The sequence below is a fragment of the Sitophilus oryzae genome, unplaced genomic scaffold, assembly GCF_002938485.1.
Source record: "Sitophilus oryzae breed Bouriz unplaced genomic scaffold, Soryzae_2.0 scaffold_811_pilon_pilon, whole genome shotgun sequence".
In the NCBI taxonomy this organism is placed as follows: domain Eukaryota; kingdom Metazoa; phylum Arthropoda; class Insecta; order Coleoptera; family Curculionidae; genus Sitophilus; species Sitophilus oryzae.
Window position 1 is genome coordinate 2,303,435 of NW_022147430.1, and position 20,909 is coordinate 2,324,343.

Sequence of the window (20,909 nt, forward strand, 5' to 3'; positions counted from 1 at the left end):
AGGGAAGGCGTTCCAATCCTCTCGAAAATTTTCTCCCAAAGTTTGAAGATCTGGCGCTTGTGGACGACTTTGTAGTCTTTTCTTTAGTAGGTCCCAAAGGTGCTCAATAGGATTGAGATCAGGGCTATTAGCAGGCCAATCCATAATTGTGAGTAACTAGTGTTGAGTAACTACTCTTGCAGTATAGGACCTGACATTGTTCTGTTGTAAGATAAATTCTGGACCATGCTGAGCAACAAATGGAATAATATATGATTGAGGAATCTCATTCCGGTATCGTTCAGGATTAATTATGCCGTCTAGAAACACATGCAAATCCGTACGCCCATTTAAAGTTATACCTCCCTATAGTATTACGGAACATCCACCAAAATGACTGTTGTGTCCTGATACCGTTCATTCGGTCTTCTGTAAACTCTCCGCCGGCCATCATTCAGACTGTCGAAAACGGCACTCGTCCGCAAAAAGACGTGCCTCCACTGATCTCCACTGAAAAAGGCGTGATCCACGCCCCAATGAAAATGTTATTGAGCAAATATCCTTCGTGTCCTACGATGATTAGCAGTTAAATGCGGCACAACAACTGCTCGCCTTGACTGAATGTTAACTTCATGCAGCCCACATTTCTTATAGTCTGAGTTGAAATTCGAGTTTCTCTGGCGATCGTAACAAGATTTTTTAGGTTTCTTGTGTAAGTGTTCTTTCAGGAAGAGTGGCTTGAACAAGATACCTATCTTCCCGCCTCGTTGTCCGCCTTACTCGTTAAGGATATGATGTGCTGACAACAAAACCATATTCTCTGTGTCGATTCCATAGTCTGGAAATGACCAATTGTGTAACATGAAAAAGCTGCGACACGTGTCGTTGCGACAGACCTTCCTGCAATAAAGCTGTGGCTCTAATGACTTCTTCAGTATTTAAACACTTTCTAACACCGTTTGGTATTCCAAAACATTAAAATTTGCCATATTTAACACCAATTTTGATGATTAAGCAGGCAAAGTCACACTAAATAAGACACTTATTTTATGGAGTTAATGCGTTTTTGAGTGCGGCTTTAATGTTATTTTTTTATGACGGGAAATAATTTCGTTTCTCTATCAATTTAAGCATGAAAATAAACAAAATTGTTCTGATCATATGCTGCTATAAATATACGGAGATCGATCTATAAATATAGTAAATACAGATACACATATACAGGGTGTCACCAAAAAACGTGTGCCCTCTCCCGTGGGGATATTGCTTACGTAAAAATAAGATTTATTTTTTATATCAATAGAGGTCCGATTCTGCTTTGTTTCGTAGCTACAGGGTGTTAAATTCTTAATATTTTTTCGATTTATTATAATTTTCTTCCAAGTACTTTTAGCGTTTCGAAAGAAATTTTGAGGGTAAAAGCACAGATTAGGTATACTATATGTATACAGATAAAAATCTTATCCTTAATTCGTGGTACGAAAATTGTTTTTTATGACGATGGGCAAACGAGTAAAATTTCCTGTGCGCAAAAATAAACTCGCGTTTAAACAGCGAAATAACTGGGCCGGTCAGGTGCTGTGCACAATTTTAGAACCCATAAGTGGGCATGCTAAGCGCGCACTAGGTCAGTAGACTAGTGCGCGACTCCGAAAATTGGGACCATGAAAAACAATGCTTTTGACGATATGTTTATAATCTGTATAATGTGTTGTAAAAGTTACTATAAATGCGACATATTTTAAAGCTAAAAATGTGTCAACATATTCAGGGACGTCCATATGGGTTATCACTGGATTATTTTTCTAAAGAAAAACATGTACGCCACTGACTTTTTTTCTTTTGTTAGCGAAATAGTGAAATCAGTTTAATGCCGATTAAAAGTTGTCCCTTGATATTTTGTCGATTTTGGCCTCTTTGATGAGATAAACGCAATTTTATTAATTTGCCTTGATCGAAGTTTAATAGCAACCTTTAAAAAAATGTAATATCATTAGCTTGCGAAAGTTTTAAATAAGTATTCATTGATTCCTCATCAAAAAATTTTAAAGTTCCTATAAACATGGGTATGAAAATACATAATTTTAGAGTTACAGGATGTTAAAACTTTTTAAAATTAGTTTTTTTGTAATTACCTTAAATACCATTATTTTTTATTTGAAATTGCTGTATGTTGGACTAATAGTAATAATACCTAATAGTAATAATATTTAATAATAAATTAACTAAAATATATAATTTATTAATTTTATTTTTATTTTAATAATTGTGATTAAAAAAATTGCGTTTATCTTATCAAGGAGGCCGAATACGACAAAATATCAAAAGAAAACTTTTAATTGGCATTAAACGGCCTACATAATTTTGACATCAAAAGAAAAAACTCAGTGGCGCACATGTTTTTTTTTTAAATATTCCAGTGATAACGGATATGCACGTCCCTGATGAATTTATCGACACTTTCATTTCAAGAGTTTCGTTGACCATGACAGTTTTAGAAAAAGAGCACGTAAACTCTAACTGATACTTATAAAGTTTGAATATTTATCATGGTAACTATTTTCTTTAAACGAAACAATTATAATAGAATTATTACCATTGAATGGCTTTACAGAAGAAATCAGAAGGTTTAGGTATAGGAACATGAAAGGTATATCGTTGAAAATCAATTTTATTTAAATTCGATTTTTTAAATAATATACATAAGCTTGAATTTAAAATAACAATAAGTTGATCGATTCTATATCAAACGGAAATAATTATTTTGCTGACCTCCCTGTTTGATATCCGATCAGTTGATTTATTTTTTATCTCGAGAACTACTAGAGATTGGTACAGGTTAAAATAGAAAAATTTTGAGATATGGAAGTAGTTTCAAAAACTATAATAATATATTGTGTTCCATTTAAAATAACAAAGAATCTACCACTTTTAGTGCGAAGCTTCAACACTGTAATGCTAAAAATAATTTAGACAGATGGAGCAGGTGCCGTTATGCAAAAATCCAAATTTTCAGAAAAATACTATACCGGTTCTCCATAAACATCTAACGTGCCATGGCCGTGAATCACCCTGTATATATCAATACCCGTGTAATAGTAATTTCAATTATCTCTGCATATATTAATTTAGCAATAAGACGAGATACGTCTGTTAATTGATTAATTACATATAGGCCCGTTTCATCTCCTCTAAATATGCTCGCTATGTAATATTATCTGTACCCGAATAAGACCGTCAACATAAGTAGAAGTTTATTCTCTAGAGAGTCAAAATAATATACGAGGTAGAATAAAATTATTTCTTGAGTTGCATTGACCCTTTATCCCGTTAGATGTAACACATTTCGAATAGTATCTCTGTCTTTAGCAATGATTTATTGATCGTTGATTAGAGATATCATATACAGGGTTGTTCAGCACATACGATATTGGAGTATTGTAGCTAAACGATTAGATTTTTACAAATTGTTTTGTAAAGTTTTGCATTCGTTGAAGGACTTTTTGAGCTACAATTTAAAATATGTTTACAAGATACAGAGTGTCCCAAATAAGTAAAAAATATTATAGTTGTATTTTTTTAAAAGGGAACACCCTGTACATTATTCTATTTTTAGATTCTCCAACTGCAACCTTACAGTTTTTGAAATATTTTCAATTTTATGAAATTGCAGTAAAAAATGTATGGCTTCATTTGTCCAAGGGTATCAAAGTTTTTAATACGTACTAAATATTTACTAAAGTTTATTTATTTATCAAATATTGCATTGCAATAATAAAAATAATACTACCTTATACAGAGCGTATAAAAATTTATATTCAATAATTACTAGCTTCAAAAAAAAATTAATATTTTTTAATTGCATCTTGTCGTTGATGACAATGCGTATGTTACTAGTGATTTTATTTTGTGAGGACAATTGCTTGTTGGCCTGAAGAGTTTATGCTCAAAGATATCCAAATACGAATTTTCAACAACACAAGCGTTCCTTTCAACAACGAACAAGCGTTCCTTTGAAAAACTACTTTTTCTATTTCGCAGAGCTGATAGTGTGGTATATGAAAAAGAAACCTGTCGTTGGAAGTGAAGTAAATGAATTTGCCTTAATTGGTTCTTTTATAGAAAATCCAATATATGTAACTATTTTGATTTACCATGAATTATAAGTCATTGTAATATAAATCAAAGAACTACTTCTTTACTTTTCTTGATAAAATAATAAATACTTACTTATTAAACTATGGTAGGTAAATTAAATAAAAGTAAACTGTTTTAAATTTAAATAATGTCAGTAAACTAATGTCGATTTTGAAAATAGCTAACTGTCACTAACAAATTGCCATGACGACACCAATATCTTGATTGCCATTTTATTGAAAAATCGCTTTTTATTCAAAATCTGAGCCAGATAGGTATAGGAAACCCTAATATAGTTTGAAAGGGCATTTAAATCTGCTTCGACTTATTATAAAAAATACAAACGTGTTGTACCTATTTGAAATAACGAAGTTTTTAGGTACCTATAATAGAAATAATAATATTTAAAATAGACCAGCAATTTTTGATACCCCTGTATACATTTAAGGAAGCAATCAATTTTTTTGTAAAGTTTATTTCTCTGGCTTGAAAGTCAGCACAAGAATTAATTCTGAAAAGTAATGTATAAGGGTTGACAAACTTTTTTACTATATCATGCATATTTAAATATATTTAAATATCTCAGAAACCAAAGCTTTAAGACATAATAAACCCTCATAATAAATGTCTTATTTTATGCCCAAGGATCAAAAAATTAAATAAAATACCGGGTGTTCCATAAGAAAAAATATAAATTTGGTATGGATCTTAGTTCTGACACACCCTGTACATTATCTCTTTACATATATCCATAAAAAAATTGTTTCTACATCTTTCCGTTTTCGTATAATCAACCGAGGCGAATGAGGTGCGCCATCCTGTATTTACGAACTGGGTTAGGGTAATATGTTAATTTTAGGGGGGTGGGGGGGGGGGCAAAAAGTCGCAACTAAAATTTTTTCGCCTATCCAGTTCCACGGGTCACGAGCCGCCACTGATCAATATTAAAGATGCGATCATAGAGAATCGGAAAATTGGGTTTTCGAAAATTAAACTTCTGTCACAGTTACCCTTTAATTATTAATATTTGTTTGGCAGATCAAAATAATTAAATCAATTACTTTTTATTACTATAACCTATTTAAACATTTTCTCATTTAAACAGTCAGTGTTCGCGAAATGCAGGGATGTGTCTTGGCGCCTCTCCTATTCAATATATTCATGGCAGCGCTCTCCATTACAGTGGATAGCAAACTGCAGGAGAGAGGTTTGGGCATTAGATACAGATACGACGGCGCCGGCGGTCTGTTCAACATAAAAAGACTCAGGGCAAAAACACGTACAAAATTCATCACAGAGCTTCAATACGCTGATGACTGTGCTCTAGTTGCAAATACAATTTAGTTAGTTTAGTTTAGTTTTAGTTAGATCAATTGTAAGAAATGTTGAACATATACATGGGCATACGGGGGACTTAAGCTGAACATCGATAAAACTAAAATCATGTACACTCCCCCGGAAGATCACAACAATGCTATAAAAATCGGAGAAGAACTATTGGAATATGTGGCGGAATTCAATTACCTCAGCAGTTTGATTTCGGAAAAGGCCAATATCGACTCTGAAATTCAGCACAGGATTAGCAGCGCCTCAAGAGCATTCTGGAAATTAAAAGACAGGGTTTTCTACAATCATGACTTTAGCACAAAAACGAAACTTGCAGTGTACCGAGCAATAATAAGTCCCACCATGTTATATGGAAGCGAAACCTGGGTGCCGTACCGCCGACACATCAACGCATTAAAGAAGTTGCAACAGAGACATCTTAGACAACTCTTAAGAATCAAATGGTTCCATCATGTCTCAAACGTATCGGTCCTTGAAAATGCTAACTGCGAGAGTATTGAAGTCATGATTACAAAGTTCCGCTTAAGATGGGCTGGTCACGTATGCTGAATGCAAGAAAACCACATACCAAAATCTCTGCTTTACGGTGAGCTTGTAAACATGTAAGAGGAGGCCGGGTGGACAACTCAAAAGGTACAAAGATATTTTCCACGAAAACTGGGATTAACAAGCAGAATGAGTGGGAAGAAGCAGCTCATAATAGAACGGAATGGAGAAGAATTGTAAACTCAGTTAACAGCGACAACCAAAAAGTAAAAAGACAACAAAGCAATGAAATTTTTGAATATCCGGAGTGCGGTAGACAGATAACATCGCGTATCGGGCTTTTCAGTCACAGAAAAGCTCATGAAAGAAAACGCCTTGCGTGACCATCTTCTGATGCGTGTCAGATACTCGTCAGCGAGAAATGGCAGTAGTAGTTCGCGAAATGAAAGAAAAATATTTATTTAGTATTTCAATTATACACAAAAATAATAATTGCGTAATTGAAATCTATCGAGATTGAGTAATCCGTACAAACCTGAGCGAATTTTCCGAAAGATGCTTTGTTGGAATGTTAATTAAATCGTATCAATTTAACGTAATCAATTTGTAATTCCCTAGTATTGGGAGACCCGAGTCAGATATTTATACAGTTCCTTAATCGAATCAAGGAAATGAAAATGATTGGACGTTGAATAAACGAACCGCAAATTCATTCTTTCAACTAAAGAGAATTGGTTACATTTCAATATTTAAATTATTCGAATTAAATGAAACAGAATTGGGAAATAGTCACCAAATACGAAAGGCCTCGTTTTGTGCAGTAATACAGGGTGACCCATCGAAAACGTTCCACAAGGCATAACGGCCAGAGTATTTTTTTTTTTCAGAAAATTCAAAAACACGTCAATTTTGCTTGTGAGGGGGACAACTTTTGCCCCAAAAATGATTGCAAAATCTTCAACCCCCTAAGCGGGGGTGTCATTCCCCAACTTTTTTCAAATGGCAAGGGGGGTCAAGTAGCGCCGCAATGAAAAGAGGTTTCTATTCTCTATATTTCCCCGCTTCGTTTTTGAAAATCGGTCTAGTTATTGAGAAAATAGGAAGGATTGAAATTTGAAAAGTTTATTTAAACATTTATCAGAGTAAATGATAAGGATAAATTCCTTCGACCAATTTGCTATTTTCTCGTATTATTTCTAGATGTTTACGCATTTTTTCACTTGCCACAAGGTTGAACGATCAGGCGCGGTAGTTGCTACAAAAAAATTAAAATATTTAAATTCAACTATTCGAGAACACTTTTAAACAGATACGTCTACAAAAACCGTTGACGTTCTGTTAAAATGCCTTATTTTGTTTAAAAACTTATTTTTTTTACTTTTGTTTTAAAAAACTAAAGTGTTCTCGAATAGTAATAGAATAGAATTTAAATATTTTAAATAGTTTTTTTCTTTATTCATTGTATGTTTTTTGCTTCCCACGACGGAAAGATATAAACTTACTCCAGACTAAAAGATATTATACATTGTCCTATTCATTAACCTTATACAGGGTGTTTCAAAAAACACGTACCATCTCTCGTAGGGAGATTCCTCACATAAAAATAAGATTTATTTTTCATATCAACATAGGTCCGATTCTGCTTTGTTTCGTAGCTACAGGGTGTTAAAGTCTTGTAATCTTTCGATTTATTATAATTTTCTTCCAAGTACCTACTTTTAGTGATTCAAATGAAATTGAGGGTAAAATTTACTATAAGTGTTACATATTTTAATGCTAAAAAAGTGTCTATAAATTCATCAGTGACGTGCATATCGGTTATCAATGAAATATTTAAAAAAAAATGATTTGAAAAAAGCCACAGACTTTTTTTCTTTCCAACTGATATCAAAATGTTATAGGCCGCTTAATGCCAACTAAAAGTGAGTAATATTTTGTTGAATTCGACCTCCTTGATGAGATAAACGCATTTTTTTTAATCACAAATAATAAAATAAAAATAAATCTATTAATAAATTATATATTACTAGTTGAAGCCTGGCGCATCCTCCACGACATCAGGAAAAAAATACTTTTTATTTTTTGTTTAATTAAATGAAAACAAAAAATTCGGCGACGACAGTTTTTAGAAGAGCCAATTAGCTATCTTTTAGTAAAAAAAGCAACTTTCTAGAGCAAATCGTTACTTCTGTAGGGACGACACAGATAAACATTAGCATTTTATATATGTAGATACCTCATTAATTATTAAAAATTATTACTATTAGTTATTATTACTATTAGTCCAACCTACAGCAATTTGAAATATAAGAATAATGGTATTTAAGATAATTACAAAAAACATAATTTTAAAAAGATTTAACATCCTGTAACTCTAAAACTATGCATTTCTATGCACACCCATGTTTAAAGGAACTTTTTTTCATATTTTTAGCCGACCATACCAATAGGTATGGTAGGCTATTAGGATCGGCAAAAAAAAGTTTTTTTAATTTCACTCAAAATGAGTTATTTGGTTCATAAATGACCTAAATACAAAATATTTTCATGGTGTCTGTCTGTCTGTCTGTCTGTCTGTCTGTCTGTCTGTCTGTCTGTCTCTCTGTCTGCCGTCTGTAACACGATAACTCAAAAACCGCTGAACCGATTTTAACCAAATTTGGCACAAAAATACTGTGGCACCCGAGAATCTGGCCATTAGTTTTTGGTGGGGGTGGGGGGTTGGTAAGGGGGTATGGGAGGGGGTTCTAAATTTAAAAAAATCGTAACTCCAAAATTACAGTAGCTAACGAAACGCGGTTTTCAAATTAAGATTAGGAATAATATTTGCAACAAAATTTGTAATAACATCAAAATCAGTCAAAGTCGCAGTTTTCGAGATATTAACATATTTTAGTATGGGCAGCTATACGTCAAACCAATTTTTGAATGAGGAATCAATGAGTACTTATTTAAAATTTCCGCAAGTTAATAAATAAAATAAATATTATTTTTTTTAAAGGTTGCTATTAGACTTGGATCAAGGCAAATTATTAAAATTGCGTTTATCTCATCAAGGAGGCTAAAATCGAGAAAATATCGAGAGACAACTTTTAATCGGCATTAAACTGCTTACACTAGTTCGTTAACAAGAGAAAAAAAGATTGGCGCCGGGAGGCACGTATAGCCGCCCATACTATGTTAATAAAAAGTTGGTAGGCAGTTCTTTTAGTTTCAAAGTAAAGGAATTTTTCCAATTTTTTTTATCTCAAAAACTGCGATTTTGACTGATTTTGAAGTTATTACAAATTTTGTTGTAAATATTATTCCTAATCTTAAATTGAAAACCGCGTTTCGCTAGCTACTGTAATTTTGGAGTGACGATTTTTTAAAACTTTTAATCCCCTCCCATACCCCTTTACCAACTCCCCACCCCCACCAAAAACTAATAGCCAGATTCTCGAGTGCCACAGTGTAATACTGTATTTTTGTGCCAAATTTGGTTAAAATCGGTTTAGCAGTTTTTGAGTTATCGTGTTACAGACGGACAGACAGACAGACACCATGAAAATATTTTGTATTTAGGTCATTTCTGACCCAAATAACTCATTTTGAGTGAAATTAAAAAAACTTTTTTTGCCGATCTTAATAGCCTACCATACCTGTTGGTATGGTCGGCTAAAAAGTCAGTGGCGTACATGCTTTTTTAGCCTTAAAATATGTCGTATTTATAGTAGGTAACTTTTACTCTCAAAATTTCCTTCAGAATCTTCCAACCAGATATGGTACATGTTTTATGAAACACCTTGTTTAATATATTACGCAGACGGAAAGTAGCGGATACCGATATAGTGAGAATCAGCCTTTAACCGGCCCTAATTTGAATTACAGGAGACAATCAGGGCGTTAAGTTCCTGCGACGATTCAAGCAGCTGCTCAACCCCGCACAAGTATTCGACCTCATCTCTACCGGTCCTCGGCTCGGCCTCAAACTCTTCAGGCACTTCGATCCGTTCCGAATACTGGTGTGCAGCGGCGACGGATCGGTCGGCTGGGTATTGTCCGAGATTGACAAGCTAGATATGCACGTAAGTATTGGGGACACTCTTTTTAATATAGATAATCCTTATTTATTTCTCAAAAATACATAGGGACTTTACAGGGTGCTACAAATTCGAGGTACGAGCATTGGTATTTCGTAAACCGTAGTAGATACGCAGATGGTTAAATTGGAGCTTAAAAAAGTTTTAAAAATGTCACGGATTGCTGAGTTTAAAAAAAGATTTTTTTCGAAAATCAATTTTATTTTTTCCTGTTGTTACTTTTTAGAAAATCAAAAAACTCTTTGCACATTCTCATAGCCACTTTATTAGGGCTATCTGATAGTATTTTTAGATTTTCAAATTAGCTTTTTTTTAAATACGGACCTGCATTTTTTATTTCAAGTTTTGAAAGAAATCGGTCTCCTGCGTACAATGATATGCCACACTTTATACTTTTTTTGTTTTGGATCCCTTAACAACAACAAAACTATTTAATTATTATTTTAAATAATTTCAAGTCCGACTCTGGTTTTTTAAATTATTTAATCTGATTATATTCATCCCCACTCAGCGCTCATTAACATTGAATAAGAAAAAGTCGAACCAACTGAAAGATTCAAATAAATCATATCCAGGTCACCAATTTAAAGATATTATTTTTAACTTTTTTTATTGTGAATTTGAAATCTCAGTGTACGATCTAATAAATGCATAATATTAATCGTAGTTATTATAAATAAATCAACTTTTACAAACTAGTTTCTAATACTCTACATATTCGAGAGGGTTACCACCCTACCTATTGCACAAATTTATTATTCGTTCAATTTTATATTTATAGCTCTTTGCAGATATCTTCTTCTTATACTTCAAATATCAATGCATTTTGTACTCTTTATTGTAAATGACGTCAGGTAATGCACATAACATTTCCAATACATTTTCTGGGAAAATGATTTGATTGTTTATATTTTATTATATTTACCTATATTTATTTATTTTATATTATTTTTTATTGCATTTCATTTTTCGTATTCAATGTTTTACCCCACGTCATTGTTAATTTTGAAGGCTTTTCAATAATGTAACGATGAATATATTAAATATTAAACAAAATCAGAGCGGGACTTGAAATTAGTTTAAATGAATTGTGTTCAAACGTCAAAAAAAAAGTATTAAGTGTGCATATCATTGTACTCAGGAGACCGAGTTCTTTCAAAAACTGAAATAAAAAATGCAGGTCCGTATTTAAAAAAAAAATAAGTTGGCCTCTGTATCTCACAAATTATCAGCTAATATGAAAATCTACAAATACTATCAGATAGCCCTAATAAAGTGGCTATGAGAATGTGTAATTAGTTTTTTGATTTTCTAAAAAGTAACGACAGGAAAAAGTAAAATTGATTTTCCAAAAAATTCGTTATTTCCAAAAAATTCAGCAATCCCTGAAATGTTTAAAACTTGAAAGCACTTCGAAACTAGCAAACACATTCACTTCGAATTTTAAAACTGTTTCAATTGTTTAATGGGTTTCACCTTCTCTACGATAGGGGCGCTGTTAGGCTTTAGAGGTATGCTTAATAGTTCATTTCAACTAATTCGCGCAAACTAGTTTCAGAGATAAACACCTAGTTTATCTCTGCTGGTTCATTTAGTTCTCATCAGAGACAATCCCACTGAATAATCGTTCTAATCGGTCATTCGCAAACTACATACCTCTACGCAATTAATTTAAATGATCTTAAAACGTTCGCCGCGAAATAGTTCATTTTATATCTGCATAAGGATGCCCCTCTCTAATAAGATATAACGCCAAAACCAGAGAAGAACAATCGTAGAGAAGCGACAAAAACTGTCGGCACTATTGAAGTAAGGGGAACCAAGTTTTGTGACCTTCAAATTGGCGAACGTGAGAGATAGCATGTTTATAGCTACACCGAGAGAAATTCAATGAAGGCAAAAGAAATGAGAAAAGTTGTACACTGAAAAAAACATGTGTTCAGTAAAAAGTATATTAGAAATATTTAGGAATCATATGGAATAGTAACTATCTTTTAACATTTAACGGGTTTCCGCGATTTATGGATTTACCGCGTTCTAAATCATTTTCTAACCTATTCCTTTTAGAGAGACATTTTAAAATCGTATCTGATAATATTGTTTGCTTCTAAATTAATATTTGAAAGTGTGTTTTTAAGTAAAACAATATTAAGAAAAATTCGAATATTTATCAGCTGTTATCACAAGCATTAAAACAAACCAAAAAGTAAATAACATGATTACAGTTGATGGTTGGAACTGGGGTATTACAACAGCAAAATAAAACACTAATTGACCACAATACACCAAAACACTTTACTTCTGCAGTGCGTCAGCAGATGATTAAAACTGAAATGATTAAAAAACATAATATCTTTATACTATGAGACCATAGATGGTAGATTTAATTTAAAAAAAGAGAAAATCCAGAAAAGATTCAACGGTTCTGAAAATGTAAGCAATTTTTTTTTTAATTTTCAAAGAATCTCGGTTATTCTGGACTTTTTTGAAAAACGGCAAAGAGAAAAAATAGCTTCATTTATCGAGATCTACTAGCCCTGAAATTATTTACACTTATTTAAGACTCATCCTGTATATTAAAAAATCATATTTTACATAAAAAGCATATTATATTAAAGATAACACAACTCAAATTAGCGTCGCTAATATATTATATATGCGATTAAATATTTCATTTTCTAATAGTTTTAATTTTCTAATTATTTTTTATTAAACGCTAACAAACCTGCATCTATTTTAGGTTAGGTTAATATTTAGTTCTGAAAGTTAGTTCTTTCTTTAAGTACTATTATGGTAAGGATAAGATATAAAAAAATTAATTCAAAAAGATTAATGATATACACAAATAAAAAAATACTAAAATTTCAGGACTTTATATTAATAATGGCAACGCTGGCCGTATTCCGAAAACACGTTGAGATGACAGTTAGCATGTTTATCTCCCACTCCAAATTTTTAGGCGGGATTCGTTTTGTCGCTTCTCTACGATTGTTCTTCTCTGCCAAAACTGTCTTGTCAACTTTGACAGTTGACAGAATAACAAATAACAAAATAAAACATTATTTTCGTATTTGAAAAATTGCAATGTCACAAATAGATAGACAGGAAAAATGTTTTTCGTGAAATTTGTATGAATTTTGAGAAAAAGTGTTTTGTATTTCACGGATTATGTATCTATAAATTAGGAGTGGCAAAAGATAGTGGTTTGGTGTATTATGGCAAATTAGTGTTCTATTTTGCTGTTACAACACCAAAGGTTCCAACCATAGACTTAAAATAAAATATAGACTACACTATTTACATCTCAACGCGGACAAACAACCTTTTTTGTACACATGTTTACTTCTGGGTACAGTCGACCGAGCCTTCCTCATCCAGCCTATGTTGTCACGTCTTTAATATTATCAATATTTTTTTTCTTGTTATACACATATATTGAGATATTAATACTACAGTTTAATAAAGTAGGTTTTAATATTCCATAGATGTATTAAATAGTCCTTATACTACTAAATTATAAGTCGGATACTGTTTAATAAGGATAAGTTCTTTACAATATGACAACACCGATTAGAGGCGAGGGAGCCTATTCATTCATTTATTACCTTGTAGTACGTGTCGCACGTGTGCGGTAAAGCTTTGTTGCCGCTATCTCCCCGGCTGTATTAACGCATTTTCTTAGCTTGTAGTCCTTAAGTGTTTATTTTATTGACTTTTTCTGTTCAAAAACTATAAAATATGGTTCGCCAGTGCCAAATTTGCAAGAAATTTGACTTAAATAATCCATTTAAGTCTTGAAACGACTTTTGACCGGTAGGCAACTCTCAATTTACCCATTGGGAGTCAGTGGCGTTGTTGTAGAAAGGCGCTTATTTAGATAATATTTTAGTAAAATGTAAAATCTGAATTTTTTCTTTTACATTACATTATTTACTTACTTACATTGTAACAAAATCATAATTATTATAACCCTGTTAATAATTAATAATGTTTTTATTAAAAATATATTCCGGTTTATTCTAAAATTATCTTCAGAATCTAAAATAACATACAAGAATTTTAAAATGATATTACATTATGAAATAATATTTTTTAATATACCGGGTCGTCTCAAAAGTGGCTCACCCCTATAACTTTTTTTTATTTTTTCAGATAAAAAAACAGATTTGTATGTTAGTAGGTATATGACATAAATTAGGATTTATTGATGTATTCAATTGTTTTTGGTCTCTTCCTGTTTCACCGAAATGATTACATCTTTTGATTTTTAAAGGCACGAATAAAATAATAATTTTTTTATTTTTTTATAATAATAATAATAATTTATAATTCGATAAAAAATGACACTCTGAATAGAATGACATATCATATGTCAACTTTTGACATTGTCGTTTAAAAACATATCCTATTTTAAATTTCAATCCAGTTTTTTTCAATCCACTAAGTTTTAATCAAGGAGCCTTGGAAAAATAGTTTTGATCGTCTAATAGGTTTCGTGTCTTGTCTAGGCCGCTTAAAAGATGTACAAATCGTATTTTTAATCATAAATATGTCAATTTTTTCAAATGGAACAAGGGTGACTCATTAGCATATTTGGAAAAAGCATTTTTTATGAATATATTGATACCACACACTTGGTATTTCGAGTCAAATTGTCGTTATGAACCGCGTGTTACAATTACAATTAAACCATATGCGAAAATGTCAAAAGTTGACATATGGTATGTCATTCTATTCAGAGTGTCATTTTCTATCGAATAAAGTAGAAATATATCGAGGGTGCCGTTTAAAAATTAAAAGTTATAGTCATTTCCGGTGAAACAGGAAGTGGTACCAAAAACAATTGAATGCGTCAATCAATCCTAATTTATTTCATATACTAACATACTAAATCTTGTTTTTTTATTTGAAAATATAAAAAAATTATGGGGGATGAGCCACTTTTGAGACGCACCCGGTATAATAAAGACAGTACCGAGTTAAATAAATGTAGTTTTTATTTTATCCACTTCCTATCACCTTCCTTGCTTTAATGGAACAGATATTATGTTTTCTCTAATTTACATAATAAGACATCACTTAGCCAGAAAAAAAATTACAACAATCATATTTTTTTTCTCTCCCTGTCGCCGATTCTATTATATCTGTGGAATAGATCCTGTTTTGATTTATATTAGGGGTTGTAAATGTTTAACTAAAATTAATAATTTATTATTAATTTCAAAAATTACCTAATTTCGATTATAAAATTTCTTCTATAACGTGTATTTTATTATTTTTATCCTTTTTGGACTCTAAATTGTTTTTTCTAAACTTTTATTTAAAAAACCTGTCCTAAATCTTAATAAAATATAAAAAAGTTTAAATACGATATATTTTTAATTTAATTATAGCTTCATTAAAATAAAAAAATAATCGGTTTGGTACCGAAAGGTAATAGTATAACATTTAGATTTCCTTATTGAAGAATTGAATAAATTAATCATAATGGCGTAACATGTATCTCTGCACTTTACAATACAGAGTATTTTGTTCATACCTTTGCTGAATTTTTCACCCTTTTTCAGCAATGTTTTACTTATTAGTGGCAATTTCTCGTATGAATAATTAGAAATATAGGTCATGTGGCAACAGTGGCAATGTTGCATTCCTTTTAGTGCCGTAACTATGGTAATATCAGAGATTAAATAATTCTACCGTGGGAAAATTTGCCGTGTACAGGCAGTTCTAAAAAGTTTTTTAAAGATATACAAGGAAATTTAAAAGAAAATGCACAATTTTCAACATCTTTTTTTTTTCAAAAAGTGTTCCTGGGTAAAATATGTATAATGACTTGGCAATTGCAGGATATTATATTCTATTCTAATGCAATTGCCCAGTCATTATAATAATTACAGAAATAAAGATGACTAATATTGATACACAATTTATACGCTCTGTTAAAATGACATTATATCATGTTAAACTTCAAAATTAACAAATACTACCTGATAACAATTACTTCATAAGGTAAAAACGGGTAAAACTAAAAAGCTTCAACCTTTCTGTATGATTATTTTTAGTTTGTTTTTAATTTTTACGTCTGTTATGTTTATTTATGTTATGTTCTCTAAAATCAAAGAAGCGATTATCATACATTACTAACATCTACAGATGCATGTGCATTACATTTATTTTTATTAGATTTGTATTAAAAAATCCTCTTTTCTTTTTCTTTTAGAGGCTAGCGCTTCTTTCATTATAATTTTAGCATTGTTAAAATCTACATTGTGCCCTGTGTTCCATGAATGCTGACAAATCTTTTAACAAAAGTTTTTATATTCTTTAGTTCGAACATTTAAGAGTCTGGATGTTTCACCACACAATATAAAATTTATCACATTCATATGGTATTTTGTATACTACATTTTTTGTTTGTTTTTCAGTACTTATTCATTGGTTTAGTGTATGATTCGAAAGACGTTCGTATGTGATATTTTTTATTTTGTGGAAAACTTTATCGTTCACTCGCCCAGTTCTGGCATAATATTTTACAGTTCAATTTTTAACAGGAAGTAATAAATATAATGTTTTTTTAATAAAACCGTTTTGTCCAATTCGTGATTCACTTATTTTTTCTAAAAATTAACATTTTAATTTAAAAGTAAAATTCCAATCGACAAAAAACATTTCTTTTTTCTGCGAAACTATTGGCCTAATTGTTATTATAAGAATATTTTGAATTTATTTAGCACCCATTGACATGAATTTACATTGGGTGTGTTCTCATTCGGCAAATCCAATTCCTTTTTGTTTTTTCTTTTGAAAAAACACTCCACTGAACTAAAAATAAATAAAAAAAAATACTGATGCCTAATCAACAAAAAATTCTTTGATATTTCAATGCTGTTTGTATTCTCTCATTTCTGAAACGAAAATAAAATAAAATAAAACATTTGTAAATACGGCAACGGTTAAAATAGTACCTATTTGTATTTTTATACTGTTTGTGTATATATTTTTTTAATTTTAAATGTTCGGTTTAGTAGAAATAATCCCACACAATTGAAACTGGCTATAGAGTAAAAACATGTGCTTTATTTTTGAGTAAGCTAACAGCGCTTTCAGATGGAGCGGACCATCCGCGCGGACCGTCCGCGAGCAAGTATTATGAGTTTATATGAACAACATCCGGACTACAAACAAATTAAACAGCATTATATCTCTATCAGATGAGCAACAAGGATTTAGAACGGGTAGATCATGCACTGATGCGGTCTTTGTTATAAAACAGATTGCAGAGAAATCGATTGAGTACAACAGATCAGCTTACATGTGTTTGATAGGCCTGCAGAAAGCATTTGATCGGGTTCAATTAGAAGATGTTGTACATTTACTTTATGACAGATAAATACCCCATAACTTAATAATTAAAATCATAGAAAATATATACAGTGCTAACAAAATCCAAGCTAATATCCGCGGGGATCCTACTGAGCCAATACCTGTAGAGAAAGGCATACGACAAGTCAATTCATTAATCCCACTTCTTTTTAATATAGTTATGGACGAAATAATCAAACAAGTACGCAATTTAAAGGGATACAAAATGGGAGACCGCAATATGACAATTCTATGTTATGCCGACTACGCTGTGATATTCACAGAAAATGGTGACGGCCTCCAAAGACTAGTATATCGCTTCAATCTAGTAGCAAAATCTTATAACATGAAAATCTCTGCATCCAAAACAAAGAGTCTGGCAACATCAAAAATACCTATCAGATGCAAGATTGTCGTGGATTACACAATAATACATCAAGAAATGAAATTTAAATACCTCGGTATAGAGTTATCCGGTTATGGCGATATCGAAACAGAGGTAAGACAACAAACAACAAAAGCAATGAGAGTGGCTGGATGTCTGAACGACACCATATGGAAAAATAAATACATAGGTGTCGAGGTCAAGTCAAGAATATACAAGGCTGTCATCAGACCCATAATGAGCACACAGCGGAAACCAGACCGGATACAGCAAAAACAAAAAGATTCTTGGAAACAGGCGAGATCAAAACTCTCGGTAAAACGCTGCTAGATAGAGAACGAAGCGATAACATAAGGCAAACATGCAAGGTGGATAGCATTAATGAATGGATATTGAGCAGAATGGACGAGGGAAGAATAGTAAGGTCGGCTCGAGACAAATCACCACTGGGAAGAAGAAGTACTCGGAAGGCCAAGAAAAAGATGGTGTGATAACCTTACCATCGATTGAAACTGTAGGCATGATGTGAAGAATGAACAGGCAATCTGCCTAATATATAATAGGAAGAAAAGGAAGAAGAACATCCGGACGGAGCATACGCGACCCATGTGAAATTGTTCATCGCTTGGAAATGCGATCGATGACATGTACAACCTTTGTTTACTTACTAATCCATTTTTGCTTTTGATCAAATCGATGTGAGAAACTATGAAGCTATAAAATGTTGTTTAGGGAGAGTTGAATATCCGGGAAAGTTGAGTTAGTGAATGTTATTGCACCCAACAGCGCCCTAATTACACTCTCCTTGACGCGTTAATATTTTTTCGGCAATTTTATTAACATTTAAATTTGTCACAATATATAGAATTCTTTTTCACTTATTTTTTACTACCCGAAACGACGTTACATCACACAAACCTCGTACCTGAGTGTTTTATAGTTTCAATAACTGCACTAGCAAAAACCTAAAATACTTTTTCAATATTATTTTAATGCAATCAACATGAACTGTAACCGGGACGGCGTGAAATACATAGTGAAAAATTCTGATTTCTGCTGTATACAGCGCTGCGGTCCAAATATAATTTCAATATTTTCAGTGATTAAAGCATTGTTAAATCACAATTAATTTTATTTTTTAAAACTTCAGCGCCCTGTATTTTTTTCTCGGCTCTGTGTTGACATATTTTTCTTCTTAAAATATACCCTTCAGTCTCTGTATAATATTTTCATAAATTGAAGAATTTTGTGAAAGCAAAATACACACACAGCGCTTTTTCGAATAAAGACAAAAAGCTATGCAGCATAACTCTGGTTTAAGACTCCTTTGTGGCACATTATTCACTGGAAGACGCGGATATTCCCATATTTTATTTAGATAGGAGAGAATGTTTAGGAGGGGGGTTAATCGCCGCGATCTTATATACTTTCTATTTTATTTAACAGTATTTTACATTTATACTGGGTATTTTTCAAAACTGGCTCACCTCTGTATCTTTTTAATTTTTTCAGTTAAAAAAACGAGATTTAGCATGTTAGTATAGGTCATAAAAATCAGAATTGATGCCTCCCCCTAAAATCTTTAAATTGGGTTAAATATTAAGCTTTTGGGTTAAAAATGCCGCCCTCAAAAACATATTCTACATTACTTTTTATTTGTTAGACGCCATTTTTAGCCGACCATACCAATAGGTATGGTAGGCTATTAAGATCGGCAAAAATAAAGTTGATTTCACTCAAAATGAGTTATTTGGGTCATAAATGACCTAAATTCAAAATATCTTCATGGTGTCTGTCTGTCTGTCTGTCTGTTTGTCTGTCCGTCTGTCTGTCCGTCTGTAACACGATAACTCAAAAACCGCTAAACCGATTTTAACCAAATTTGGCACAAAAATACTGTGGCACCCGAGAATCTGGCTATTAGTTTTTAGTGGGGGTGGGGTGTTGGTAAGGGGGTATGGGAGGGGGTTAAAAATTTAAAAAAATCGTAACTCCAAAGTAGTAGCGAAACGCGGTTTCCAATTTAAGATTAGGAATAATATTTGCAACAAAATTTGTAATAACATCAAAATCAGTCAGTCGCAGTTTTTGAGATAAAAAAAATTGGAAAAATTCCTTGAACTGAAACTAAAAGAACTGCCTACCAATTTTTATTAACACATTTTAGTATGGGCGGCTATACGTGCCTTCCGGCGCCAATTTTTTTTTGGTTGTAACGAATGGGTCATCAGCTGGTCATCGGCAAAAATTTTAGTGATTTTTAATAGTCTGTGTGTAGTACTTTGTATAAACTTTATTACAATGGTGATTAGTTTTTCAGCTTTCAAGTATAAAAGCCGCAGCAATAAGAAAGAGCCAGGAGTTATGTTTCATAGGTAAATAATCAGTCCACTCCACCATTTTAGCGTTTTCTTAGTTTTCTTATTGAATTCGATTTGAAGTATTTTTCTGATATTATATGTACTTGATATGTGCTATACGTCGATACTAGTTTTGTACCTTTTGTTAACGTTATAATGCGTTTTTTTTTCGTGATTAATTAGTATGATACCACCACATACACCATAGGCGTAGTCAAAACATTTATAAAAAATATAAATATATCTTCAAGCAGTTAAGTTAAGAAAAATATGTGCCACGACACTGTTTGGTGGTATGGTAACAATTTGCTCTCGGGTGTTATTTGTTCTTGTATTCTTTAGTCACTGGGTGAGGCGATGCCAGTGTCACGACCATAGTTCATCACGTGAAGATATCAGTGTTGCCAACTAAAGAAAGTTCAGAACTATACCAGTGTTGGATTAGGTAGAGAACGCTTGCAATCATATTCAATAAACTTTAGATCATATTGAAAAGTAAGTAACGGATTTTAAAAACGTTACAACCCAAACAGCATTTTTAGACACAAAATCGAAACAAAACCTCTGTTGAGTAACATTGACAAACAGTTTCGTCACATTTTTGATACATATGTTTCGTAACATAAATCGCTTTTTGTTTCGAAACATTTTACCAGCATTTAGTTTCGCTACATAAGCTATAACAATAAAGATCTTAGTGTCACAAATTTTTCGAAACTTTAAGAAAGAGATGTGGCTCACATTTACAGATTTTGTACCCGTTTTGTGCCC

The 20,909-nt window shown here is 32.1% G+C and overlaps 1 protein-coding gene across 1 annotated transcript in view; it reads left to right on the forward strand.

Annotated features, from left to right (window-relative positions):
* Positions 1-20,909, forward strand: part of LOC115889203 (diacylglycerol kinase eta-like) — a 192,454-nt gene that overhangs the window by 73,225 nt on the left and 98,320 nt on the right. The window contains exon 5 of the mRNA XM_030909153.1: positions 9,820-10,016. Coding sequence (XP_030765013.1) covers positions 9,820-10,016 — 197 coding nt within the window. The remainder of the gene's footprint in view (positions 1-9,819; positions 10,017-20,909) is intronic.